General features: G+C 49.2%; 4 protein-coding genes across 6 annotated transcripts in view; 1 reads left to right on the top strand and 3 right to left on the bottom strand.

Annotated features, from left to right (window-relative positions):
* The window catches only part of LOC120893554 (microtubule-associated protein futsch), a 46,503-nt gene that overhangs the window by 5,922 nt on the left and 14,213 nt on the right, over positions 1–26,368 (bottom strand). Inside the window, exons 2-7 of one of the 3 annotated variants that reach the window (XM_040295519.1) lie at positions 23,854–23,952; positions 15,718–15,890; positions 15,115–15,337; positions 14,887–15,045; positions 4,804–14,813; positions 54–4,716 (exon numbers count right to left, since the gene is read on the bottom strand). In XM_040295519.1, coding sequence (XP_040151453.1) covers positions 54–4,716; positions 4,804–14,813; positions 14,887–15,045; positions 15,115–15,337; positions 15,718–15,890; positions 23,854–23,952 — 15,327 coding nt within the window. Of the gene's footprint in view, positions 1–53; positions 14,814–14,886; positions 15,046–15,114; positions 15,338–15,717; positions 15,891–23,853; positions 23,953–26,368 lie in introns of all 3 variants that reach the window. The other 2 variants (XM_040295518.1, XM_040295517.1) reach the window with 2 other exon arrangements.
* On the bottom strand, positions 17,512–18,382 carry LOC120893559. Its single transcript, XM_040295524.1, has 2 exons — positions 18,059–18,382; positions 17,512–17,974 (listed from the first exon to the last, which is right to left on the bottom strand). The coding sequence occupies exons 1-2, from the start codon at positions 18,246–18,248 to the stop codon at positions 17,601–17,603; spliced, it is 564 nt and encodes a 187-aa protein (XP_040151458.1). The 5' UTR covers positions 18,249–18,382; the 3' UTR covers positions 17,512–17,600.
* LOC120893560 (threonine-rich protein-like) lies at positions 18,779–19,351 on the bottom strand. Its single transcript, XM_040295525.1, has one exon. The coding sequence runs from the start codon at positions 19,248–19,250 to the stop codon at positions 18,903–18,905; it is 348 nt and encodes a 115-aa protein (XP_040151459.1). The 5' UTR covers positions 19,251–19,351; the 3' UTR covers positions 18,779–18,902.
* LOC120893558 lies at positions 24,462–25,245 on the top strand. The gene is made up of 2 exons (XM_040295523.1): positions 24,462–24,619; positions 24,697–25,245. The coding sequence occupies exons 1-2, from the start codon at positions 24,535–24,537 to the stop codon at positions 25,179–25,181; spliced, it is 570 nt and encodes a 189-aa protein (XP_040151457.1). The 5' UTR covers positions 24,462–24,534; the 3' UTR covers positions 25,182–25,245.

The raw sequence follows: 26,368 nt of genomic DNA, 5'->3' as shown, positions 1-26,368 counted from the left end.
AAAAAAAATAAGTGTTATATTTAGGATGAACGCTAACGTTAGCTAGTACCTACCTAATTCTTTATCTTCCCAGGTTTGTTTGGCCTCCAGCAGGGCATTGTACACCTCCCGGCTCGGTTCCGTACCGGAGAAAACGTAGTATCGGGCACGCACTCGCTTGAAGAACTCGACGTTCGCGTAGTACGAGTTGCCGTGATGTGGCACGTATGACAGGTCAACGTAGACGGGAGTGGTACACTTTTTCGCAGATGCTTTGGTAGGAGATTCGGCTCGCTTGCGGAGGTTCTTCTCGTTGTTCAGCTTCGTTTTGCTCATCAGCATGCGGCGTTCCTTCTTCGGCGTCGTCTTGTTATCATCGGCTGTCATGGGCGCTGGCGATGGAAGTCCCAGTGGTTTGCCCCATGAATCGAGCACGCTCTTCGCTTCGGCCGTAGTCGTACTTGTGGACTGTCCGGCCGGCTGGGTAGTTGATTGTGGTTGAGTTGATTGTGATTGCGCTTGTGGTTGTGCTGGCGGGAGCTGAGACGGAGCGGCGACAGCTGCACTCGGCTGTGCTCCCGTGACAGTGGTCGTCACCGACGACGGAAGTCCGGTTGAAGTGAAATCCATTTCCATCTTTTGCGCCTGGGCCATACTGGCAGCGATAGTGGATGTAGCGGCCATAAACTCTTTCTCGCTCGAAAAGTGCATTGACGTCGTCATCAGATCGTCCATCTTGGTGCTGCTGGCGCTGCTGAATGCTTTTTCAAAGTCAAGATCTGCCTCGTCCAGATACTTGCGGTCACCCGTCATCGATGGCTTGTGGCTGGAATCGACACTGCTGTCGCCACTGGACGCATACTCTACGTACGGTTTGGAAAAGCCTTTAGCGGTACCGGTAATCGGAATCGGGATCGAACGAGTGGTGCTTGAGGCCATGGTCATTGACGGAACTTCTGGCAGCTGGCCGTAAAACGAGGTGCTCATTGGGTCTGCTTTGTAGCTGGAAGTGATGGGAATGGCCGATTTCGCTTCCTCGCTGCCGTACTGCGGCGGAACGACGTCGTCCTGGCTGTCCTGGTCAATTTCAATGTCAGATTTTTTGCTCACACCCGAGCTCGAATGCTGCAGGTCGTAGTCGTAGGTGTATTTAGTGCTGGGAGACAGTGGAGCTTGCGAAGTGACGCTCATCGGCGAGCCAGGTACATCCTCGTCGTGCCATCCGGCCACAATGCGGGATGCCTGTCCAGAGGAAATGTCGGATCGCGGTGACAGCACATCCTTTTCATCGTAGTCCTCGGCGAAACTGCGCTCCTCGGTACTGGCCAGCGTTAGCTGGGTAGGAGCCGACGCTTTGATGGAAACGATCGATTGCGACATCTGATCGGCGTGTTGGCTGCTGTCCACTTCGATCTTTTGTCCATCTTCTTTCACAATGTAAGTTGTTGTGGTGATGGACGATACTCCACCGGAGGGGACGGCAGAAGCATCGGGTTGCTGTGTTTCCGTTTTGCTAACTGTGTCACTATGCACGTTGCTGTCGACCTCAATCTTTTGTCCATCCTTAATGATGTACGTCGTGGTCTTTGTCGTCGTCGTCGTAGTCGTAACAGTAGTTTGAGAGTCGCTCTTCTCCCCGCTCGCTGTCGTAGTGGCAATGCGCTCGATCTGTGAGTCGACCATGTCTGGCGTTGAGGAACGCGTCATGTCCGGTGTGCTCATGCCGGAGGTGGTCTTTGCCTCGTCCGCAAGTTTTAGCGTGTCGACGACCACCTTCGGGAAGGGCGATGTTGGCTTTGGCGATGAATCTGATGTCTCAATACCTGAACTGCTGTGGCCCAAGTTGATCGATTTGGAAGCACTGTCCGTACTACCCTGCGTGTGCACGGACATCAGCCCCGGGCTCGACTTGCCAGATGGTACAGACTCTTTAGGTGTTGAAATACCAGATGCATCGTCCTTTGGCGCAGTCGGACCAGTCGGCGCAGTCGTCATAGCAGTACTCGCCAGTGTCATTGTCGCTGATGCAACAGACGTCGAGCTAGACAGAGTTGAAGACTCGCAATGAGTTTGGGTTATACTCATACCATCTTTTGCTGCAACGTTCGGACTAATTGGAGCAGTTGGTGGTGTTTTATTACCAGCAAAGAGCAATTCGTCTGCAATTCTCTCAGTTGTGGTTGCGGTAGTTTCAGTTGTTACTGCTTCGCCAGTTGTATTCATTCGAATAGAAATGTGTTGCTGCTGTTGGGTCTTTTCCGATAAGCTATCCTTCTCAATGAATGTGTTGAACGATGTGGAGCTCTCGTCGAGCGAGTCTTTGTCCTGTTGCGGACTGACCGATTTTGCACTGGACTCCTGCGATTTGTCAGCAAGATAAGGAGACGATTTACCACTATCGAGAGACATCGGGAATGCGCTCATGGTGGATGTTCCAGAGGTCTTGCCTTCTGTTGTTGATTCCTCCTTTTTAGAGACCGTGGAGGAAATGACTGTGGAAGTCATCTTTTCAATTTCTTTCATGGAGGTGACTGTATCTTTTAGTAGCTGATCCATGCCTTTGGCAATAGATGCGCCATGATCAGGGCTTTCGGTACTGTCCAGGCCGCATTTTGGGAACGTACTCGTTGCATCTTGCTTGTGTATATCATCCTTCTCTCCCGGGAACTGTGGATTGTCACTAAACAATGGCTTAAAAGACTTTACCATGGTTCGCTCCGATTGGTGTGGGACGAACGTGGGATCTATTTTTGTTACACTATCACGAGGGCTGCGCAATGTGTCAAGATCGTCACGGGAAGATATGACCGATTCTTCTAGTACTCCCAATGTGCTACCTTCAAATCCGGAACGTTGTACAGAAGATGTGGCCACGGCTGACATAGATTTGGATCGGGTTTCCTTCATAACCACTTTTGTCTCGAAGTCATCTTCTTCACCATCGCTCATTGCTGAAGCAGGGCGTTCGTCTTTGGTGGTAGTGGATGATTCTCGGCGCGATAAAGACTCCTCAAATTTCATAAATGAGGATGCACAGGATGTTTCCACATCGGTTTTATGATCAACCGATTTGTCTGATGATGCTTTGTCACTAGCTAGACTTGCACTAGAAGCAGGTCGGGACTCTTGTTTGGTATCTGCCTTGAGATCGACGGACTTTTCAGACGGAGCCTTGACAGCTGGTCCACTTGCAGCAGAAGCAGGACGAGACTCCTCCTTGGCATCAGCCTTCAGCTCATCGGACTTTTCAGATGGAGCCTTGTCAGCTGGTCCACTTGCAGCAGAAGCAGGTCGATACTCCTCCTTGGTCTCAGCCTTGAGATCGACGGACTTCTCAGACGGAGCCTTGTCAGCTGGTCCACTTGCAGCAGAAGCAGGACGGGACTCCTCCTTGTCATCAGCCTTGAAATCGACGGACTTCTCAGACGGAGCCTTGTCAGCTGGTCCACTTGCAGCAGAAGCAGGACGAGACTCCTCCTTGCCATCAGCCTTGAGATCGACGGACTTCTCAGACAGAGCCTTGTCAGCTGGTCCACTTGCAGCAGAAGCAGGTCGGGACTCCTCCTTGTCATCAGCCTTGAGATCGACGGACTTCTCAGACGAAGCCCTATCAGCTGGTCCACTTGCAGCAGAAGCAGGTCGGGACTCCTCCTTGTCATCAGCCTTGAGATCGACGGACTTCTCAGACGGAGCCTTGTCAGCTGGTCCACTTGCAGCAGAAGCAGGTCGGGACTCCTCCTTTGCATCAGCCTTGAGATCGACGGACTTCTCAGACGGAGCCTTGTCAGCTGGTCCACTTGCAGCAGAAGCTGGTCGGGACTCCTCCTTGTCATCAGCCTTGAGATCGACGGACTTCTCAGACGGAGCCTTGTAGGCTGGTCCACTTGCAGCAGAAGCAGGTCGGGACTCCTCCTTGGTCTCAGCCTTGAGATCGATGGACTTCTCAGACGGAGCCTTGTCAGCTGGTCCACTTGCAGCAGAAGCTGGTCGGGACTCCTCCTTGGTCTCAGCCTTGAGATCGATGGACTTCTCAGACGGAGCCTTGTCAGCTGGTCCACTTGCAGCAGAAGCAGGACGGGACTCTTCCTTGGTCTCAGCCTTCAGCTCGACGGACTTCTCAGACGGAGCCTTATCAGCTGGTCCACTTGCAGCAGAAGCAGGTCGGGACTCCTCCTTGTCATCAGCCTTGAGATCGACGGACTTCTCAGACGGAGCCTTATCAGCTGATCCACTTGCAGCAGAAGCAGGACGGGACTCCTCCTTGGCATCAGCCTTGAGATCGACGGACTTCTCAGACAGAGCCTTGTCAGCTGATCCACTTGCAGCAGAAGCAGGTCTGGACTCCTCCTTGGTGTCAGCCTTGAGATCGACGGACTTCTCAGACGGAGCCTTGTCAGCTGGTCCACTTGCAGTAGAAGCAGGTCGGGACTCCTCCTTGGTCTCAGCCTTGAGATCGACGGACTTCTCAGACGGAGCCTTGTCAGCTGGTCCACTTGCAGCAGAAGCAGGTCGAGACTCCTCCTTGGTCTCAGCCTTGAGATCGACGGACTTCTCAGACGGAGCCTTGTCAGCTGGTCCACTTGCAGCAGAAGCAGGACGGGACTCCTCCTTGTCATCAGCCTTGAGATCGACGGACTTATCAGATGGAGCCTTGTCTGCTGGTCCACTTGCAGCAGAAGCAGGTCGAGACTCCTCCTTGGTCTCAGCCTTGAGATCGACGGACTTCTCAGACGGAGCCTTGTCAGCTGGTCCACTTGCAGCAGAAGCAGGACGAGACTCCTCCTTGGCATCAGCCTTCAGCTCATCGGACTTATCAGATGGAGCCTTGTCAGCTGGTCCACTTGCAGCAGAAGCAGGTCGGGACTCCTCCTTGGCATCAGCCTTGAGATCGACGGACTTCTCAGATGGAGCCTTGTCAGCTGGTCCACTTGCAGCAGAAGCAGGACGAGACTCCTCCTTGGCATCAGCCTTCAGCTCATCGGACTTATCAGATGGAGCCTTGTCAGCTGGTCCACTTGCAGCAGAAGCAGGTCGGGACTCCTCCTTGGTGTCAGCCTTGAGATCGACGGACTTATCAGATGGAGCCTTTTCAGCTGGTCCACTTGCAGCAGAAGCAGGTCGGGACTCCTCCTTGGCATCAGCCTTGAGATCGACGGACTTCTCAGATGGAGCCTTGTCAGCTGGTCCACTTGCAGCAGAAGCAGGTCGGGACTCCTCCTTGGTGTCAGCCTTGAGATCGACGGACTTCTCAGACGGAGCCTTGTCAGCTGGTCCACTTGCAGTAGAAGCAGGTCGGGACTCCTCCTTGGTCTCAGCCTTGAGATCGACGGACTTCTCAGACGGAGCCTTGTCAGCTGGTCCACTTGCAGCAGAAGCAGGTCGGGACTCCTCCTTGGCATCAGCCTTAAGATCGACGGACTTCTCAGACGGAGCCTTATCAGCTGGTCCACTTGCAGCAGAAGCAGGTCGGAACTCCTCCTTGGTCTCAGATTTGAAATCAACGGACTTCTCAGACGGAGCCTTGTCAGCTGGTCCACTTGCAGCAGAAGCAGGACGGGACTCCTCCTTGTCATCAGCCTTGAGATCGACGGACTTCTCAGACGGAGCCTTGTCAGCTGGTCCACTTGCAGCAGAAGCAGGACGAGACTCCTCCTTGGCATCAGCCTTGAGATCGACGGACTTCTCAGACAGAGCCTTGTCAGCTGGTCCACTTGCAGCAGAAGTAGGTCGGGACTCCTCCTTGTCATCAGCCTTGAGATCGACGGACTTCTCAGACGGAGCCTTATCAGCTGATCCACTTGCAGCAGAAGCAGGACGGGACTCCTCCTTGGCATCAGCCTTGAGATCGACGGACTTCTCAGACGAAGCCTTGTCAGCTGATCCACTTGCAGCAGAAGCAGGTCGGGACTCCTCGTTGGTGTCAGCCTTGAGATCGACGGACTTCTCAGACGGAGCCTTGTCAGCTGGTCCACTTGCAGCAGAAGTAGGTCGGGACTCCTCCTTGTCATCAGCCTTGAGATCGACGGACTTCTCAGACGGAGCCTTATCAGCTGATCCACTTGCAGCAGAAGCAGGACGGGACTCCTCCTTGGCATCAGCCTTGAGATCGACGGACTTCTCAGACGGAGCCTTGTCAGCTGGTCCACTTGCAGCAGAAGCAGGTCGGGACTCCTCCTTGGCATCAGCCTTGAGATCGACGGACTTCTCAGACGGAGCCTTGTCAGCTGGTCCACTTGCAGCAGAAGCTGGTCGGGACTCCTCCTTGTCATCAGCCTTGAGATCGACGGACTTCTCAGACGGAACCTTATCAGCTGGTCCACTTGCAGCAGAAGCAGGTCGGGACTCCTCCTTGGCATCAGCCTTGAGATCGGCGGACTTCTCAGACGGAGCCTTGTCAGCTGGTCCACTCGCAGCAGAAGCAGGTCGGGACTCCTCCTTGGCATCAGCCTTGAGATCGGCGGACTTCTCAGACGGAGCCTTGTCAGCTGGTCCACTCGCAGCAGAAGCAGGTCGGGACTCCTCCTTGTCATCAGCCTTGAGATCGACGGACTTCTCAGACGGAGCCTTGTCAGCTGGTCCACTTGCAGCAGAAGCAGGTCGGGACTCCTCCTTGGTCTCAGCCTTGAGATCGACGGACTTCTCAGACAAAGCCTTGTCAGCTGGTCCACTTGCAGCAGAAGTAGGTCGGGACTCCTCCTTGTCATCAGCCTTGAGATCGACGGACTTCTCAGACGGAGCCTTGTCTGCTGGTCCACTTGCAGCAGAAGCAGGTCGAGACTCCTCCTTGGTCTCAGCCTTGAGATCGACGGACTTCTCAGACGGAGCCTTGTCAGCTGGTCCACTTGCAGCAGAAGCAGGTCGGGACTCCTCCTTGGCATCAGCCTTGAGATCGACGGACTTCTCAGACGGAGCCTTGTCAGCTGGTCCACTTGCAGCAGAAGCTGGTCGGGACTCCTCCTTGTCATCAGCCTTGAGATCGACGGACTTCTCAGACGGAACCTTATCAGCTGGTCCACTTGCAGCAGAAGCAGGTCGGGACTCCTCCTTGGCATCAGCCTTCAGCTCATCGGACTTCTCAGACGGAGCCTTGTCAGCTGGTCCACTTGCAGCAGAAGCAGGTCGGGACTCCTCCTTGTCATCAGCCTTGAGATCGACGGACTTCTCAGACGGAGCCTTGTCAGCTGGTCCACTTGCAGCAGAAGCAGGTCGGGACTCCTCCTTGGCATCAGCCTTCAGCTCATCGGACTTCTCAGACGGAGCCTTGTCAGCTGGTCCACTTGCAGCAGAAGCAGGTCGGGACTCCTCCTTGTCATCAGCCTTGAGATCGACGGACTTCTCAGACGGAGCCTTGTCAGCTGGTCCACTTGCAGCAGAAGCAGGACGGGACTCCTCCTTGGCATCAGCCTTGAGATCGACGGACTTCTCAGACGGAGCCTTGTCAGCTGGTGCACTTGCAGCAGAAGCAGGTCGGGACTCCTCTTTGGTCTCAGCCTTGAGATCGACGGACTTCTCAGACGGAGCCTTGTCAGCAGGTCCACTTGCAGCAGAAGCAGGTCGGGACTCCTCCTTGTCATCAGCCTTGAGATCGACGGACTTCTCAGACGGAGCCTTGTCAGCTGGTCCACTTGCAGCAGAAGCAGGTCGGGACTCCTCCTTGGCATCAGCCTTCAGCTCATCGGACTTCTCAGACGGAGCCTTGTCAGCTGGTCCACTTGCAGCAGAAGCAGGTCGGGACTCCTCCTTGTCATCAGCCTTGAGATCGACGGACTTCTCAGACGGAGCCTTGTCAGCTGGTCCACTTGCAGCAGAAGCAGGACGGGACTCCTCCTTGGCATCAGCCTTGAGATCGACGGACTTCTCAGACGGAGCCTTGTCAGCTGGTGCACTTGCAGCAGAAGCAGGTCGGGACTCCTCTTTGGTCTCAGCCTTGAGATCGACGGACTTCTCAGACGGAGCCTTGTCAGCAGGTCCACTTGCAGCAGAAGCAGGTCGGGACTCCTCCTTGTCATCAGCCTTGAGATCGACGGACTTCTCAGACGGAGCCTTGTCAGCTGGTCCACTTGCAGCAGAAGCAGGTCGGGACTCCTCCTTGGCATCAGCCTTGAGATCGACGGACATCTCAGACGGAGCCTTGTCAACTGGTCCACTTGCAGCAGAAGCAGGCCGGGACTCCTCCTTTGCATCAGCCTTGAGATCGATGGACTTCTCAGACGGAGCCTTGTCAGCTGGTCCACTTGCAGCAGAAGCAGGACGAGACTCCTCCTTGGCATCAGCCTTCAGCTCATCGGACTTATCAGATGGAGCCTTGTCAGCTGGTCCACTTGCAGCCGAAGCAGGTCGAGACTCCTCCTTGGTCTCAGGCTTGAGATCGACGGACTTCTCAGACGGAGCCTTGTCAGCTGGTCCACTTGCAGCAGAAGCAGGACGGGACTCCTCCTTGGTGTCAGCCTTGAGATCGACGGACTTCTCAGACGGAGCCTTGTCTGCTGGTCCACTTGCAGCAGAAGCAGGTCGAGACTCCTCCTTGGTCTCAGCCTTGGGATCGACGGACTTCTCAGACGGAGCCTTGTCAGCTGGTCCACTTGCAGCAGAAGCAGGACGGGACTCCTCCTTGGTCTCAGCCTTGAGATCGACGGACTTCTCAGACGGAGCCTTGTCAGCTGGTCCACTTGCAGCAGAAGCAGGACGAGACTCCTCCTTGGCATCAGCCTTCAGCTCATCGGATTTATCAGACGGAGCCTTGTCAGCTGGTCCACTTGCAGCAGAAGCAGGTCGGGACTCCTCCTTGGTCTCAGCCTTGAGATCGACGGACTTCTCAGACGGAGCCTTGCCAGTAGGTCCACTTGCAGCAGAAGCAGGGCGAGATATATCTTCGGCGCTAGCTGGTGATGCAGGACGAGAAAAGCTTGTTTCTTCCTGCAGTTCTTCTGCGAGATCCAATGATGCAGATTCTTTCAACTGTTGTCGCATTTGAATGGGTTGTTCGTGAACATCTTTGGTTGTGCTATGTGGCACTGTCGATTCTGGAAGGCAAGTTTCTCCCACACTTGCTGGAGATTCTGGACGAGAAAACTCACCCGTTTCGACCTGTGCTTTAGCATCAATAGTCATATCGGATGCAGCAGCTGGCTCAATTGATGTGGCAGCAGTTCCGCCTACAACAATCTGATCCTTCTCTGATACCGTTTTCTGACTTGTAATGGATTCAGGACTAGAAAGATCCTTCATTTTGCCGTCTGTTTCAACAAATACTTGATCGTGATCTTTTTCAGATTCCTTTAAAAAGTCTGCCACTGATTTTAGATCGGTTGGGTCTTCTTTAAGATCACTGATGTGACTTGATATCGAATGCGCCCGAGACGAATCACGTTCATCGACGAAAGAGCTTTCATCCTTGGTATAATCTCGCTCGCTGAATGTACTAATGGCGGACTCACGTCTTGTATCATCGATTTGATCGTATGTTTGATGATCGGCTAACGATTCCTTACGGATATCGCTCACCATGTCAATAGTTTCTTCAGGCATCTTTGGTTTTGCCACCTCGACCTGAACCACTTTCTCAGGTAATTCGTGTTTGTCCTTCTCTTCGATTGATGTGGGAGATGTTTTTAGATCTGGCGACGATTTGCCTGACGATGCAGGGCTTCCCTTTTCATCTCCTGTTTGCTTCACGTCAGTAGCATCCTTTGTGGGCATATGCGACTCGGCGTCATCCTCTTCGTCTTCGTTCTCCTCCTGCACCTTAATCTCAGGAGTAGTCGTGCCGGAACCCTGAATGGGTTCTGGCGTGGCTGACTTTGAGAATGTGATAGTCCCGTCGGCACAAATGACCGTCTCTTCGCCACCATCTTCGCTGCTGGCCGTAACGAGCATGCGCTGTACTGTGCCTACATCTTCCTCACGCGCAGCACCTTGGGAAAGCTTTCGCTCCAGCTCCTGAGGATCGAAACCAGGAATGATTTCCTCTAAGTCCTTATCGGACTTCAAGACTTCCGCTACATTGGCCACAATCTTGGCCACATCTTCCGGAGTACGCGCGCGTGGTGGCATCATGCCAATGACAGGGTCAAGCTTCTCCGAGGCTCCTTGTGGCGGAGAAACCCGATCTTCCTCTTCCTCCTCTTTGATCTCGCGCAGATTAGCATCATCAAAAGCACTGTACTTGATGTCCTCGATCACAAATGAACCCATGTTTTTGTTAGCCTCCAGCTCTTCGAGCTCCTTGTCTTCGTCGATATCTTGCGGAATGTTAACCATGGATTTCAATTCCATATTTAGCTTATCCCCATCTGAGACCGGAGAATCGAGTGTCGTAATATGCGTTTCACGCAACTCCTGGGTATAGCTTCGCTCGTAAGGGCCTCCAAATCGATCGTATGCTTGTTGTTCCGATTCTTGGTGTGCTGCTGCGACCGATTCTAAATTGCGCTCCATTTGCAGACTGTCAATTTTTTCTGTGACTTGTTGCAATTTGACTTCAACTTCCTCGGTTTTATCTTTGATCTTGTGTTCCACTTTGTCTGCCATTTTCTCGATTCCACTTTTAATGCCCTCCGTGATGCTTCCGAAGAAAGAGCTGATGCCAGTTTTCGCTTTGTCTTGCACCTTTTCTACCTCTTTCGTAAGGTCTTGTTCGAGCTGTTGTTTGGTACTATCCAACTGGCTGATAACATCTTGTTTGAGATCTTTCGCTAGCTTTTCCAGTTCGCTCGTTTCTGCTGCGATGTTGACCAGCGTTTCATCTACCTTTGTAGCAGCTTGCGAAACCTCTTGGACTACGGAATCCACTTTCGCGTCCATCTTAGAAGTGGTGGCTGTTAGTTCGTCGTCGATCAGCTTGGTCTTAGCTTGCAGATCGTCAAGCACGGAGTCAGCTTTATCGGTAATACCTTTTACCACCTCTTGTGCAGTTTGAACAACCATTTGTTCCACTTCTTTGCCAGCGTCTTCAAGGATCTCTTTTACTTTTTGATCCGCATCCTTGACCTCTACTACAACGGTATCGATGATTTCCTCCTTCCGTTCGGCAACAGTTTTCACCATAGTGTCCTTGATGGCCACTAGATCAGACACGGTGCTCTTCGCTTTGTCGTCGATTAGATGTTTCAACTCGTCCAATTTTTCCTCGACCTTTGATGGTGTTTGCCAGATTTCATCCAACACCGACGCTACGGTTTGTGGTGGTTCAGGAACCTTAGGTACTACTTTTTGTGCGACGATCAACTCTTCCTCCACTGGGACCTTGTTCGTTTCGTCTTCATCCGCTTCATGCTTATCTTGATCGGTTGCTTCTGCTGGCAACTTGCTGTCAGGTTTAACCTGATGCTGTTGCTGCACCTTTACGGCACTATCGAGCTTATCGTCTACTGGGATTATTTGTGACTCCAAATCCCTCAAAATGGCATCGTCCATGAGCAGTGGTTTTGAAGCATCCTGTTGTTCTAGTTCCTGTGCGTCAGATTTTGGCGGCTTGTCCAGTAGGGTATCTCTTTGCATTTTCTCGAACACTTCCTCCACTTCAGTTGGTTTCTTTGACGTATCACATGGTTTATCACTTTCAACTGACTTATCCGCTACATGCCTTTCTTGATCAGTCTTCTCAGGTTGCTTAACTTCAGTCTCTATCGCCGCCAGTGTCGATGACACGATTGTCGTAGAGACTGCGACGATCGGTTCCTCCTCTGGCTTCTCTTTCGTATCACGGTCCTTATCCTCATCTTCTTTACTATCCTTATCCTTATCCTCGCCGTAATCCTCCTCGAGATCGGCCTCCTCATGCACCGGCAGATCGGCAACCTCATCCGGTGTTTTCACCACATCGCGCATATGGGCCTGCTGTGCGCTGAACTGCATCTTAGCCGGTACCGGTCGTTCCAGTGGCTCATAAACTGTTTTCAATGGAGCTGCCGCAGTGGGCACTTCCTCCGTTGCCACTACCGGTCCCATCGGTTGCTCGATTGGGATTGCTGCAGCAGACGCCACTGGTATCGTCGATGCCACTTCGATTTCCTTTGTTTCCTCCTTGACGTGCTTTTCTTCGATCACGAGATCTTCCTTGATTTCGTCAAGGGGTATGCGTTCGTCTTCGGGAAGTGTTGGAGCAGTCGTTGTCGCACCAGACTCGACGGTTGCCGAAACGCGCTCCTCGTGGTGGCTCTCGTGGTGAGGGGGATCGATATGGTCTTTTGGATGGCCGATCGGTAGTTCCTGCTCCTCGTCCCGAGTGTCACTGGTCTTTTTCGTGCTGCTCATTTTTTCATCCGGGCTAAAGGATGAGATCTCCTCTGTCTTCAGCCCGTCCATCGAGGTTTCCATCTTGGATTTGGCGATTTCCTTCGCTGATGCGATAATATCCTGCACCTCCTCCTCGAGCTCTTGTTTGTGCTTGGGCGAAAGCCTTTCCTTGTCGTCAGGTCGCTCCTCGGCCGGGGCACTGGCTTCGACATCTTCCTCCTCTTCCTGATGCGGTTGATCGTCATCCGGCTTTTCACTTTCAGCGGCATCCTCCTCGGCAGCCGTCTCAACAACAACAACCTTATCCGCATCCACCTTTTCCTCTTTCTCTTCTTCCAAACTGTCGCGCTTCCGTTTTTCGGACTCTTGCGAATCGCGCTGATGTTTCTGAATTTCTTCCTCTTTGGTGGCACTGCTCTCCGGCTCATTGATCGAGTCCTCGGTGTACTGTTCTTCCTTTTCAATGATAAGATATTCCTCCTCTTCTTCCGGCTCGGTGGCACTGTCCTGCACTTCGCGATGCTCCTCGGTGAGTGCAAGCTCTCGGTGTTTGAGAGCTTTCTGTGCAGCCTGATCGCGGTTAAACACGGCTTCAATCTCACGCACCGCTTCCTGTTCTTCCTTGAGCTCGGCCAGTTGCTGCTGTTTCTTGATAGCTTCCAGCGTCTCGGTATCTCCAGGAGCGACATCTGGAATAGCAACTCCAATCGGTCGCTTGGGAACGGGCACACCGCCTTCGTCGGCGCTTGGCGTTGACACGAGACTCGAATCGGTAGTACCACTCTTGTCCAGCTTGGCCTTCCTGATGACTGCATCCTTTTCCGACTTGAGCACCTTCTTGGCCTTGACAGGACTACCACCAGCGTTCATTGCGCTGGAAGATGTCGAAACGGTGCCCTTCGGTCGTCGCGAGATGGGCTTACGCTCCGTTTGCTTTGCTGGAGCAGTTTCCTTCTTTTCCTGGTCTTTTCGAGCCTCACGCTTGGCAGCCATAGTTGGACGCTGTCTTGCCTCGAGGACCTTGCGGTTGTTTTCATCCTTCGCACTTTTCGCTGGAGTAGCTTTCGGACTAGATTTGCCTGGTTTTGATCCTAAGGTTGGGCCCACTTTGGCTGCAGTTGACTTTCCGACGGCCTTTTTCACATCTTCGCCCTGTTCCGCTTTGGTGGCACTGCCATTGGTAAGTTTTGCTTCGATGGAACTCGTCTTTTTCGGTGTTGTTGGTGAGGATTTATTTGCTTCTGTTTGTTTCCTGACTGCAGGCTTTCTCTCGACCGAAGGCTTGGACGTTTTGCTTGCTGTGTCCACCCTGGATCTGGCGGTCGATGAAGTAACGGTGCGTGACGTAGGAGGTTTCCTGGTCGGTTTTGTCGCCATGCCACCGGTGTCAGCTCCAGCTGGGGATGTATCGTCCTTCTTCTTTTCCTTCGCATCCAGCTCTGGTTTGGCAGCATCGACCTCCTCCTTCTTTTCGGGCGCGTCGATCGCTTCATCGAGGCTCTTTTCACTGTCCACGGCCACGGGTTTTGATTTGTCGATGGATAGTGCATCCTCCTTGTCCGAGCTCACGTCTGAGATGGAGTCTTTCTTTTCGTCCTGCTGGTCGAGCTTCTTGTTGTCAAGCTTCTTCTCGGCAGTGGCAATCGGTTTGCCGGCACGAATAGCTTTGGGTTTGCTTTCGATCCGGGCCGAAGCAACAGTCGTCGAGGCCGCTGTCTTGGACAGTTGCTTTTCCATTTTGATCTCGTCCGCAGAGCTATCCATCCCATCGCTGGCCAGCTTGTTATCGGCATGCATCATTCTCATTTTGTTGTCGATCAGTTTGTTGTCCTTGGGCTTGGACGGATGTAGGGGTTCCGCGATAATCCGATCAGTCGAGGCCGACTTCAGGCTCTTCTTCGTCACTAGCACTGGTGTTGAGAGGTTGGCCGTGATTGACTTGACCGGACACACTGGCTGTCGCATAAACTCGACATTCTTCATCTTCTCCAATCCCTCGAGGATCTTGTACTCAGGTGCCGACCCCGGGAAGAGAATGCGTGTAATATTGTCTTCCGGGTTGGCTGGCGTCCACACCAGCAGCGCGCAGATAGAGATCAGATTTTGCAACGGGAAGGCAAAGTCTTTTCCATCCTTCGCCTCTTTCGTAAACAGCCGCTGGTCGGCCGCGGCCCAGCGTGCCAGAAAGTCCTTCACCTCGCGCGAATCTCGGGCCGGACTGATAACGTACATATCGAGCGTTCCATGGCCCACCTTATGATACAGATTGATCGGCTCCGCATCACGGTAGCAGTTTTGTGCCTTCAAGTTTAACGATTTCAGATTCGTCACGATTTGGTGGCCCTCCTGCAGTATATCCACCAGCAGCGGGTCACGATCCTTATCACCGTCCGGACTCGGCAGCCCCTTGCGCTCAGGAATGTTGCCGAAGAAATGTCCTATCTGTGGGTAGACGTGCGCCTCGCTCTTGCGCTCAACCACGGACGAGATGCCCTTGATGTTGGTATTGTTGATGCGCGTCATCAGCACCGCATCCAGACGATCTAGGTGGCGCACAAAGTCCCAGAAACAGGATTTGCGGCTGAACCCTCCATCAACTGTGGGGATGAGCAAAAAAAATCTTCTCATTAATTATACATTCACGCTGTCTCCTCACACTCATTCGATTACCTAACATGTTGAAGCCATTAATGCCAAACAGTGCTGCATCTCCCTGGCCTCCTGGGAAGACGTACAGCGTCGGGTGGCTGAAACGGATGTTTCCAACGACGTCAGAGCTTTCCAGCAGCTCCGAAATTTCCGTCGGTATGATCATCGACGACAGATAAGCTGTAAAACACGAAATTTGACAGTGAGTAAGGAAAGGCAGGAAAAAAATACTTCGCCGCTGTAACTTACCGACAAAAGAGTTCAACCTTTCACTGCCCGAGTCCAGTACGTCGACCGGATTCAAACGCAGTCGACAGAGCCGTGAGAAGGACTTTTCCTGAATCATGTGCCACTGTCCTACGGGCGCACAATGAATGTCCATCGTGATCGTTTCAGGATAGGCACGGAGCACGCGTTGCACCTCGTGCTCCTGGAATGCTTCCATGAAATCCATCACTGAAAAAGTTCCATCCTAAACAAAGAGCAAATGAAAAGGGGTTTGTTCATTAGGTCATCCGGCTTGTGTGCCTTCATCTGTGACAAAACCATTGCCAAAAAGTTATTCGAACAAACAGAATTCATAATTTAATTTTTCTTCTGCGTATTGCGTCTTCGTTGGTAAATCTTATGAAAAAACCAAACTCGTTTTCGTCAGCTTCATCGAAGATTTAAAAAAGTAAAATAATCCCTTCATAGTGAGTAACGATTGCATAAATTATACGTATTTGAGAAAAAGGATACGGGAAAGCTACGAAAAAACTTGTGTTTGTAATCGCAATAAAAGGAAGGTTGAGATAAGAACGAAATTATGTTTTCCGACGAAGCAAAATCAATTTATCACTAGCTCCTTACCTGTAATATCCACGACCCGTTTCCTGAGAAGGTGTATCCGGTGTGGATGATGTGGCGGTGCCGGGTGAAGCTACTCAGCAGATTCCGAATGCACTGGATGAAGGTGTTGACTTGTGGATGAATCAATATTTCAGTTACCAGATTTTCGCTGGCATACTGAATCAATCGTTCACCTGTGAATTGATAATTTAAAAGTTAGAAATAACATTTTTCTTTCCACCAACAAAAACAGATAAAACGCTTTTAGTATGTGTGGGACTGGGAATGGAAAGCCGTCGGAACGTTTTGCTTCGAAATGGCTCTTTGTTTTTGTGTCAGCTTGAACGCTCCGTTCCATCAATCTTGTCAACGTCACGCCTGTCGATACTCATACATTAACACTCACTCGCATACATAAAATCCGATAAAACTCTTTGACATAATATAGAAAAGCATGACATCGTATACACTCGGTGGCTCCGAGCAGAATAAACGAGGAAAAACTGTGCTTCAAGATGTTTATCAGAAATCTATGATGCTGCGATTTGACAGCATGTATTGAGAGTATCCTTCTTCTCGATAACCTCCCACAAGCTGTGGCAGATTAACGAACCGAACGAACAAGTTGTTGCCATTTGGGAGTGGAAGATTATCCAAAGCGCACATAATATTCTCACAATTTCCATGTATTCCCAATGGTATATGTTTGCGAAAGTTGTATTTGCGACATTAATTCTCAGCTTCGGATGTTGTCCAGCCCAATGCCGCCGTACCAAAACGTGCACACATTAAATGAAATGTTGCGAAGCGAAGCACTAAACTCTATCCCATATTGAATAAGTTCTACATGGCTGTAATGTCTCGCAAAACAGTGTTTCAACCGCAAGTACATCATCGAAAGGAGAGTTATGAAATTTATAACAGTGCTCCCAGTCGGCCTACGGTCCTACGCGCCTTGGATGGAACGTGCGATCTCGTGCTGATGCGAAACCCGGCACATGGTAGCGCATGCCTCGAGGGATGCGAAAAGTGCTGGTACCCAAGTGTTACTTCATGTGGCTGCAGCATTCATCACGTTGGGCCCTCCTGCTCGTCGGCAGTCGTTTCGGTTACATGCTGCTGTGATCCTGGCGAGCACTTGTGCTGAGAATGAGGTACGGAACAACGGGAGTGTGTGTGTGTGTTTGTGTGAGTAGCGCGAAGGTCAAAGTGAAGTGTAACAGATTTTATGTATGTGTGCTTTTCATTACCCTTGCCGCGTGCACCCTTCGTGGCGTGGTGGTGTGCTTCGGTCGACACGAAAAAGCCACTTCACTCCCGGTGTCCCGGTCCATTGTTGGAAATTTGCATATTCATGTATTTTTAACCACTTTAGCCGAAACCCATTTTGTGCACACACCGTACAATCACTGCACAGCAGATCGTTGCGCTTTTTGTTATGGCGTAACAATCAACTATATTCGCAAATCCTCCACCGTTCACAAAAACGGCCCAAAACCGATGGAATTGAAGTGTTTTTCGGAACATTTGCTTCTTCGCATTGCTCCGGTTTTCGCAAGCAGTGCAAAAAAAGGTTAGATTGTGCAGAATGTGTGCCTTGGTTATCATTGCTCATGTTGATGGATGGTGGAATTAAAAAAAAATTAATTTACTTAACATTATCAATTCCATTAGCATTGAACGGTTACTTGTAATTAAAAGTAATTAATGATATGTATTTTAAACACTTCATGTCTGTAACCGTTCGTGTAAAAATCGATCGAATCGACAATCTGTGATATTGTCAGGGAATTTAAATTGATGGATTAGCGCTTGTTGGTACTAAATGAATGAATTAGCAGTCTATTTTCAGTCTCACTGACTGTCGTACGGCTTATATGCGGCCGTTACACAATCGCCCCTAGCTACGTGCGAAAAATTAGACCAACGGTCAACAGCAGCAAAGCACCGGTCAACACTCGCACACTGCTTGCGTTACATAGATTGTCGTTGCACACTTTACATACGTCCACTTTGCCGTCCGCCTCCACTTCCGCCGTTAGCAAGGCACAGAACTCTGTCTCGGTCATTTTGGGAATGCACGATTTCATAAAGACCTGCCCTCCCGAACCGGATCCGCTGCCCTTTCCGCACGCGAAGTTGCCATTTCTAGCCGTTGACGTGGTGAACGGGAACGGCAGATCGGGCGGCGGTGAGTCACAGTCAATTTTCTGGGCTTTAGTGGAGCAGTCGTCAAAGCTCACCGCACTTAGACACACGTAGCACTGGAGAGATTGTGCTGCAAGTGGAAAAGGTTAGCAGTGTGCGTTATGCAACAGCAGGCGATGTGCTGCAGTGTACAGCCTTATCCGGAGTCTCTTACCCTGTTGGATGCACAGTATTACCAGCGCAATGATGGCTCGTAGCTGCAGGTTTTTCATTTCTAAAAGTTGTAGCAAATCTAGCACCGAGAAACAGCCGACGCAGCTATTTATATCGATGCTTATCAATTGTAAGTCAACAAAAGATACCGTAGCGCTGAGTATCTTGTTAAGTTGTAGCGGTGACTGCATCGGGTGGGAAGGATTATATCAAGTGTGAAGAGCCCCACGGCTTGAAGAGCGATTAGTAGAAAACGATCACTTTTGTGCAGTTCTTTGATGGCACGAATAAGAATCGAAAGAATATTGATTTGGAAAATTGGTTTCAGGTGCTGTAAAAGTGTAATATGGAAAAGCTTGATAGAGTCATAACTTTTCCTACACTGAACATCGTGGCAAGTTAAGCCGGAGCTGTTTATCCGATTTTCATATCGTTCACATCATGATGGTATGTTTTGTTAAAAAAGGGTCAGAACGTGCCTTGAAGAAAAATGCTTAGGCACGTTCTGGTTGCTTGTCTGAAATGCAATGTCTTTCTTTTTTTGGTGAAAGCTAAACCCCAAAAGACTGCCGAATGAAGCCGTTGGTGGATTCGGTAACCTAACACCTGAATATAGCGCATGTTGAATCCAAATATTGTCTCAAGAGCGAGTGAGCGGTTTATAACGGAAAGTATGGCAAAAGAGTTATTTAAAACAAAGATAAATGAATGTAAATTCAAGTGATGTTTTTACATTTAAATTTATTTTGTGTTACCAAACCGCTTCTTCACACGTTTTTCAGTCGCACCAAACTATGTTGAAAGTAGACTACTTAAAGTAATGATATGTTTACCGCATGGTACAATTAGTTGACTAGTATCGACATTGCCACGTATGCTCCCAACAACACTGGTACGAGGGCAGCTTTCACATCCTGTGGGGCACTTGAAGGTGTCGTTGTATCGGTACTTCCGGTAGTGGTTACTGGTCCAGATGCCACTGTGGTGGTGGTTGTTTGTCCAGGTGCCACTGTGGTGGTGGTTGTTTGTCCAGGTGCCACAGTAGTGGTAGTGGTCGGTGCCACAGTAGTGGTAGTGGTCGGTGCTACCGTGGTGGTGGTCGGTGCTACCGTAGTAGTGGGAGGATCTGTTTGACCACTGGTGACTGCGAGCAGGACACAAACAGTCACTAGTCCCACAACAACTTTCAACATGTTTGTATGTTTTTGGTTTGTTTCTTTTCTACGCAAGCTGCTGTGTTCTGTGACTGCAATCGGGAATGTTCTGTAGGTCACTATTGGTCGCGATGTGCACCTGCAGAGGTATTTATATGCATCTAGCTGGAACGCCATCGAATCGATAAGTAAATCGTTTTGAGACCAATAAACCACTTCAATCGGTTAGTCACTTGACAGTTCAGCCAGTGATGTGCTGTGGCTTGCATATCACGCGAATTCCTTGATATGATGGTATCAGCCAATACAGGCCAGTACAACTAATCAATACTTTTGCCCATTCAAACTGTAGCATAGTGGAGTGAAGTTGTTTGCTTATCTCATCCTTACAAGACGATCATACAACCATTGTTAGTAGCAAAAACCCAAAACCATCTCATTTATCACGACTTGTTGTGGATTGATGCAGGCATTAGTTTATTAGGAATCGTTCTTAAGAGCTAAAGAATATACACTGCTGACTAGCGTCTAGCATGTTCTAAAGCATAATGCTTATGATGCGTTTTAAACTGTAAGCATTGACTTTAGAGATACTCAACGACTTCTATCACACTTTTCGCTTAGTCGTCATCGGTAAGATAAACGATGTATGAACAGATAACTCTGTTTAGTTGTGTGATCCTAATGGGCTTTTTCAATCTGCTGCAATGTTCCAACTTTTCCTTCACGCTAGTCCTGCGGGAAAACTAATTCAACATCGTGCATCCCTGCCCGTAGCGATTCCGTACGATTGCCAATCAAGTACGATTCCGGTGGCTGAGTAAACTTTTTCCTTCCATTTCAATCAATATCGGTGGTGGTAAAAGTTTTCTTGCTATACTTTTCTATTGCGCAAGAATGCTATCCACGGCGTAGTGCGGTGGAGGCAGAAGCAGAAAGAATGTAGAAAAAAAAACACAGCCGCTCATTTTCGGTTCCATCGCATAGCTCAATTCGTGCAGAGGTAGCTAGAAGGAGTGCACAAACGCCAGATCTTCGAGGTCCCTGCGGAGCGCAATGCAGGAAACAGGAAATTGCGCCTCCACCATGCGTCTCCATCGAAGTTCCATTTGGGTTAGATTCTTTTCTCGTGTTTTTTGTTGGATGTAGGGTAAAGTCACCGCATCCTAGCGCAGGGCTCTTCAACGATTTCTCTACTGCCGGTACGTTAGTTTCACCCGTTTCGTGTCATCGGTAGCGTACACGTACACGGCAGAGGTACGATAATTTATCGCCCGAGGTCTAAAGGTGCCTTTATCTGCCTTGAAGACGCTCACATGGGTGGGCGCGTGTGTGTGTGTGTGTGTTTGCACGGCATGGTACCGGAACCTCCCTTATCCTGCCGACATTGATAAACGACAAGCCCAACGATAGGGAGATACCGAATCAATTCATTTGCCCCGGCTTACCCACCATCTAGCGATCGCTTGTGGCGACAATGCAGGGAAGAAATTATTCCACAACGACAAAATTCTGTACTCGGCTTCGTGCGAACGAGCTTTTTGGTGCGTGCGATACTTTGTAGGAGAGGGCTAAGCAGCACATAAATTAGTTTCGTTACGAAGGAAATCGATGGAAGGGATGGGTTTCCTATTTCAGATTAATGGAATTACTGTCGCCGGCGTCTGCGTGCGTGCGGCCGTACATCGTGTTTGGTTGGCTTGGGGCGTCGTTTTTAGGTTGAGCCGAGGCCCTGGAATGGAATTATAATCTACCCCAGCTGATCAATTCAATTCCATCCATCAGTTTTCAAATCAATCAATTAGGACTGGATTGTTCCTTTGCTTTCGCAGGAACATATGCAAAACGGCTCCATTCCGTAAAGTGGGTACATTCCAGAAATAGCTGATATACCTTTTATTTTTGCAGTTTTAGTCGTACGAGAGAATAATTCTAATGATTGTAAGTCCTTCAGCGAAAAGCAGTTGTTTACGCATTAGTTAATACAATACATAGAAACGGCTTTTGTCCTTGTGTCAACCATTCTCTGTGCGTTCTTTTCATCGGCTCCAACCCACATACAAGTGTGTTCAACTTGGCAATCAAATAGAAATGACGCACGGTCTCTGGTAGCATTCGGGGTCGTTCCTATGCTATACAAAGGTTGGTGGTAATGTGTTCTTTCCCCACCGAGCATTTTGTTTTCGACCCTTTTTACAAGCTATGCATGCTAAAGGGAGGAAATAAAAAAGCACACAATTTTCACCCGATGAAAACGAGATCTCACCGACTCGTCAGCCAGCATGCTTTTCCTTTTCCACTGAGCGCTCGTGTGAGGGCACAAACAAAAGGCACAGGTACCATTTAGTCGCAGAAAGTTGAGGTGCTTTGCCTTCGTTAACATGTATGCATGGTAGGTATGCTTCGGTGGGTCTAATTCAATGCAAAAATATTACCTGTTACTAGAGAGTTCTTTACCATACATCACTGGGGTACAATTTTGCTTAACCAAAGATTCTGAGAAAAGCGCAGTTCTTTTGTAGGAAAAATGACACAAAGATAACATGCTCTTGCACATAAATTCAGTGCGTCCTATCGCAGCGAACTCATCTTGGTACCGCAGTTCGTACGATTTGCCCCAATTTCCAATCAACAAAACACAAACAAAACGAATTCGTTCGTTTCCACCAAAAACATATGCATAAATGCATAAAACCCGTTCGAAAGCAATCCAAGTTGTAATCTAGAATTGTCATGCTCATGCATGGACGCGACCAATCACATTCCGCGTTGCGGACAATCGAACCGTTGTGGGTTGGGGGAAGAATTCCGATCGATCGATTCTTCCACCGCGTCGCCGAGCAACGGGCTCGAAGCTGTCAATTTCGTATCGTTTTTCATAGCCCGGTGCCTGTGTGCGAGGACGGACTAAATTACATTTCTTCTGAATCTGTACGAGCAGCATCGACTCGCCCTGCCAAACCGCACCCTCCCTGAAATCGGCACAAAAAAGGCAAAAGTTGAGCAGAGAGCGTGGTGATGATCCGGGTGGGCGCAATGGTGTTGCACCATTTGCTGACGCTTTACAATGCACCTGCACGATTTACGCTCTATTTTTAGTGCACATGTCATCGATTTTTAACTAACGCTGATTTCTTACCGCAGCAGTCAGGGTTGGCTTTGTGGCCCGAGAGTGGAAGCTGCGGAAAGTGGATTAGCCAGGATTACCAGGCTAAATCGCATGTTACGTAGCAACAAAAAATGGTTTAATCCCTTGGCTGCAACTGAATTGTAACTTATTGGATATTGTGTTGGTACTCGTTTTCAATTATAATATAGAATGAAGTTCGTCAATGATGAACCATCACGCAGAACACAATCACTATGTTGATTCGCTTTAATTATGAATGACTTTTGTATCATTAGAACAATATGTGCGTTTTACGATCACAATCAAGCACACAATCAGCAAACAGCGATAGCTAGCGAAGTGGTACGATGGTGTTGTGCGCCATTTCGTGTCTAAAAAGTATCCAATTCGACCTTTTTAAGGTCGTATTCCGTGTTTCCTTCTCGAAGATAATAAAAAAATCCTTCAACAACTCGCAAGGTAGCGCAAAATTTGATTCGACCCTACAAAATGAACGGGAGATAAACTTATCTCATTCTGAGCGTGCCGGCTCAAGAGAGCCCTTCATAAAAAATGTACACCCGGCAAGCTATGGTGCTTGACCTTCCTGTGCGTCTTAAAAGGTCAACGAGAAAAATCCAGCATCTTCTGTGAAATCTTCTACAAAACAGAAGCTTAGTCTTGAGCGATGGCGGTTTTTTGTTTTTTGACCAAAGCACAAGCACAAGCAAGTGTTGATAGACCGCAGCTATGTGATAACACCGTTTATCTGTACGTATTCGCAACCCTTAGGAGATTGTGTTTGATGGAAAAATATGGTTTTCTTTGAAGGACAAGAAGCACGGATTGTGGTAGATCATGGAAGCTCCTGGAGGCTAAGCTTAAGTTTCGTTAGCAACGTGATAAAGTAATTTGTTGTGTATTTTAATGTGAAAGAGATGTTTCTTTGATTTGGTACTTGATGGAGTATGCATGTTAATCAATAGTTGTTTTCACAGTCTTATATTTGAAGAACACCGTTCATAACACTTGATTGGTGTTGTTAGCGGAGGCAATGAAAATTAATATCTTGCAGAAAGTTTTCGACCGTGAAGAACTCTTACCCGCTGTTGCGAGAAGAATTCTTTATCAAACGCGCTCATTACTCATTACCATAAATGGCCTCACCAGGTTTTCTCAAATTCTGTTGAGCTGTGTGTTGTGTAGCTATAGCTTTTCCTCGTAAAACTGGGCCGCCCTTGAAACACAGCTGTTGTCGCTGTGGCATTGCAGGTAATGAATTATATTGCCTTCGACAGAACCTTTTAATTTACATTTGACCTTGCCGAGCTTTCCTACCGTTGGCGAAAGAACCGGTAGGCCCGCTTAAAAGCAGCTCCCGTGGAGTTGAATGTTCAATGCGGTTATATTAAAAATAGCCCGATGTTAAAAGAAGGACACAGTAACGGTCGGATTAAAAGATTAAAGTTGATATGTTGCGAAGAAGCGTTTTACGTAGTTGGATATGCTCGTTTATGGGCGATCTAGACTTACCATGCTTGCCTTCCTCTCCCTCCAATGCCTGCAACGTGATTGTATGCAGCTCGTCCTCCAAGTCGACATGGCAATCGACGACATCCCATGACAGGAAGCCTACGTATGGGAGAAAAGAGGAAAAGTGGAGAATTAATAATTTAGTTAAGAATCTTTTGTTTTTAAAGTGATGTATGTGCGATTCTGAAAATAGTAAGCAACCCTCCCAGTGTTGTCAAAAGATAATGAATTTTTGCTTTTTCATATAAATGTTTCTTCTTTTGGTGGGTTGTTTTGAAAACATCGCCCATTCAAAACTCATTCACAACTTTTCTATTTGGCTTTTAAGTGTTACTCCAAAATTTTTTGGTGCTGGTTGGAGCTATGTGTTTGTGCAACGGCCACACAATGTTGCTGCTTTGCAAAAGCTTCACACGATCGCGAATCCATATTTGATCGGGGTGGCCATCGTCTGTCAGCAAACGGCACGGTGCAGAAAAAATGTTTACAAAGTTTGCTTGCATAAGCAGATTGTTGCGGCTACCGGCACCCGCGACCGTCGCCCAGAAGCCATTTTATCTCGCCAAGGGCACGTAGTGTTTGAGCTCTTTCTTCTGTTGGAAAATAAGCTTGACGGCATCCCGAATTGTATAGCGTGCCGCTGGTCAGTCGTGCATCGCAGTTTTCCCCGGCAAGTGTAAGATGGCGTTCGTTAGGGGTACAATTTTGTGGAAAGTTTCTCTAACACTGGCCACCTTGGCAGCTGTGTTGGATTTGCAAACGAATGGTTTGTAGTGCTTTGTGTGTGGATCGTTTCGATAGCGGCGTTTGGTGGTAATTGCAAGATTTCATCTCGATTCGTAGGCGCTAGTGCACTAAGGTGTCATCATTGCGGCTGGGACACGTGCGGATCGCACGAGGAGCTGGTCGAGTGCAACCTGGAGCGTGTCAACCAAGTGCACGGCAATCTGCAGCGGCTGGTGAATTTGACGCAGTTCTCCGAGCTGCCCAACCTCGGCGAGTTTGCGTGTTTTGAGCTGCGGCTTACGAACGCGCACGGAAACCGATCCGGAACGGTCAAAAGCTGCACCGTACAGTCCGCTGGAATGTGTGAGCTAACCGACTGGAAGTCGGTTAAGGTGGTTGGCTGCAGCACGTGTAATGATCGAGACTTTTGCAACGGGTTCAACACACTGCTGCCGGCAAAGGTGGACAAAGGCGCCGGGTTCTCCTTTTCCATGTACAAACCGTCGTCAGCGGCGTTCGTACCGCAGCCACGCGTGTGGTGTACCGCAGTAACGGTGTTTCTTGTAGCTTTGTTTTGCCAACTTCCGTCGACGTCATTGTAGTTTATATCATGTGTATTTTGGGTCGATCGATTCTTACGAATAAATCAGTGTTTATTAGTTTTAACTCTTCGTTGCAGCTTTCTTCGCATAATTTAAGATTCGTTAGGCGCCAGTCAAATAGGCTTGATTATTAGATGACAAATACTTCCAATATCCCGTCGATGTGCTGTGCTGTGCTTTAAAGTACCGTTCCTATCCATCCAACTGCCACTCACCGTGACTGTAATCAATGACATTAATTATTCTGTCCATCACGAATAAACGTCATTTCACCTGAGTTAAGCGCAGATCTTGGCGCTGCTTCTTGTTATTGCAGATTGGTTTTGGTTGGCTTCAATTTTCGCAAGTAATCTCATTTCGTGAAGCATAATTAATGAGAGTGGCTAGAGAATGATGTTACCTAGAGGCATGGTTCGTTTTCCGGCCCCGGGAATCAAGCTCAAATTGTTTGTTCCCTGTAACCGGTTTCATTTTGTCACGTAGCATTTACCCACGGGGTAAGCTACTGGTGCTACGTGTTTGGAAATGGTGCTCTCAACAACACCCTGAGTAATTAATTAGTGTTTTTTATTGTTGGATTAAGTTTTCTTTTAATATCCTGCTCCAAAATGCTACGCACATCAAGGTTAGGTTCGTCTTTTGGCGAATGAGCCATTTGATATCGAAATTGTGCCATCGCGCCTGACACGTTAAACGAAAGCTTTTTTGAGAGCGAGGGAAATTGAGAGATAGATAGCTGGCAAAGAGAAAGAGAGACATTGTTTTGCTCGTATAGATACTCAAATCACGCTAATCGGACGTGTCATTATCGTTCTACAGCCACGACCCCTTCTAGCACTTTCTATTCTTATGGTCGCTCTGGGAGACAGAGGTGCGTTTTTGAGCGATAATCCGATTCCATCCACCCGTGGCCACTAGTGGGCAGGGGAAAGCGCTAAACCCCAGCGCATCCCCACCCAACTCGAAGGTCATACGAATGACATCACTTGCATGACGTAAAGCCATACCATGATAAACGTAAGAACGTACACAGCCGTGCGATGAATTCCCCATGTCTTTTGCGCGAGGTGATTCGCCCATGCAACGCTTTGTTTCTCTTATTGTGCAGTAAGCAATAAGAAAACGAACACTTGAGACGTGATCGAACGAGCATTTAATGACTCTTATGAATGACATGTCGAAGCTGA

The sequence above is a fragment of the Anopheles arabiensis genome, chromosome 2 (assembly GCF_016920715.1).
Source record: "Anopheles arabiensis isolate DONGOLA chromosome 2, AaraD3, whole genome shotgun sequence".
In the NCBI taxonomy this organism is placed as follows: domain Eukaryota; kingdom Metazoa; phylum Arthropoda; class Insecta; order Diptera; family Culicidae; genus Anopheles; species Anopheles arabiensis.
The sequence above is the reverse complement of the archived record's forward strand: the minus strand, read 5'-3'. Positions and strand labels throughout refer to the sequence as shown.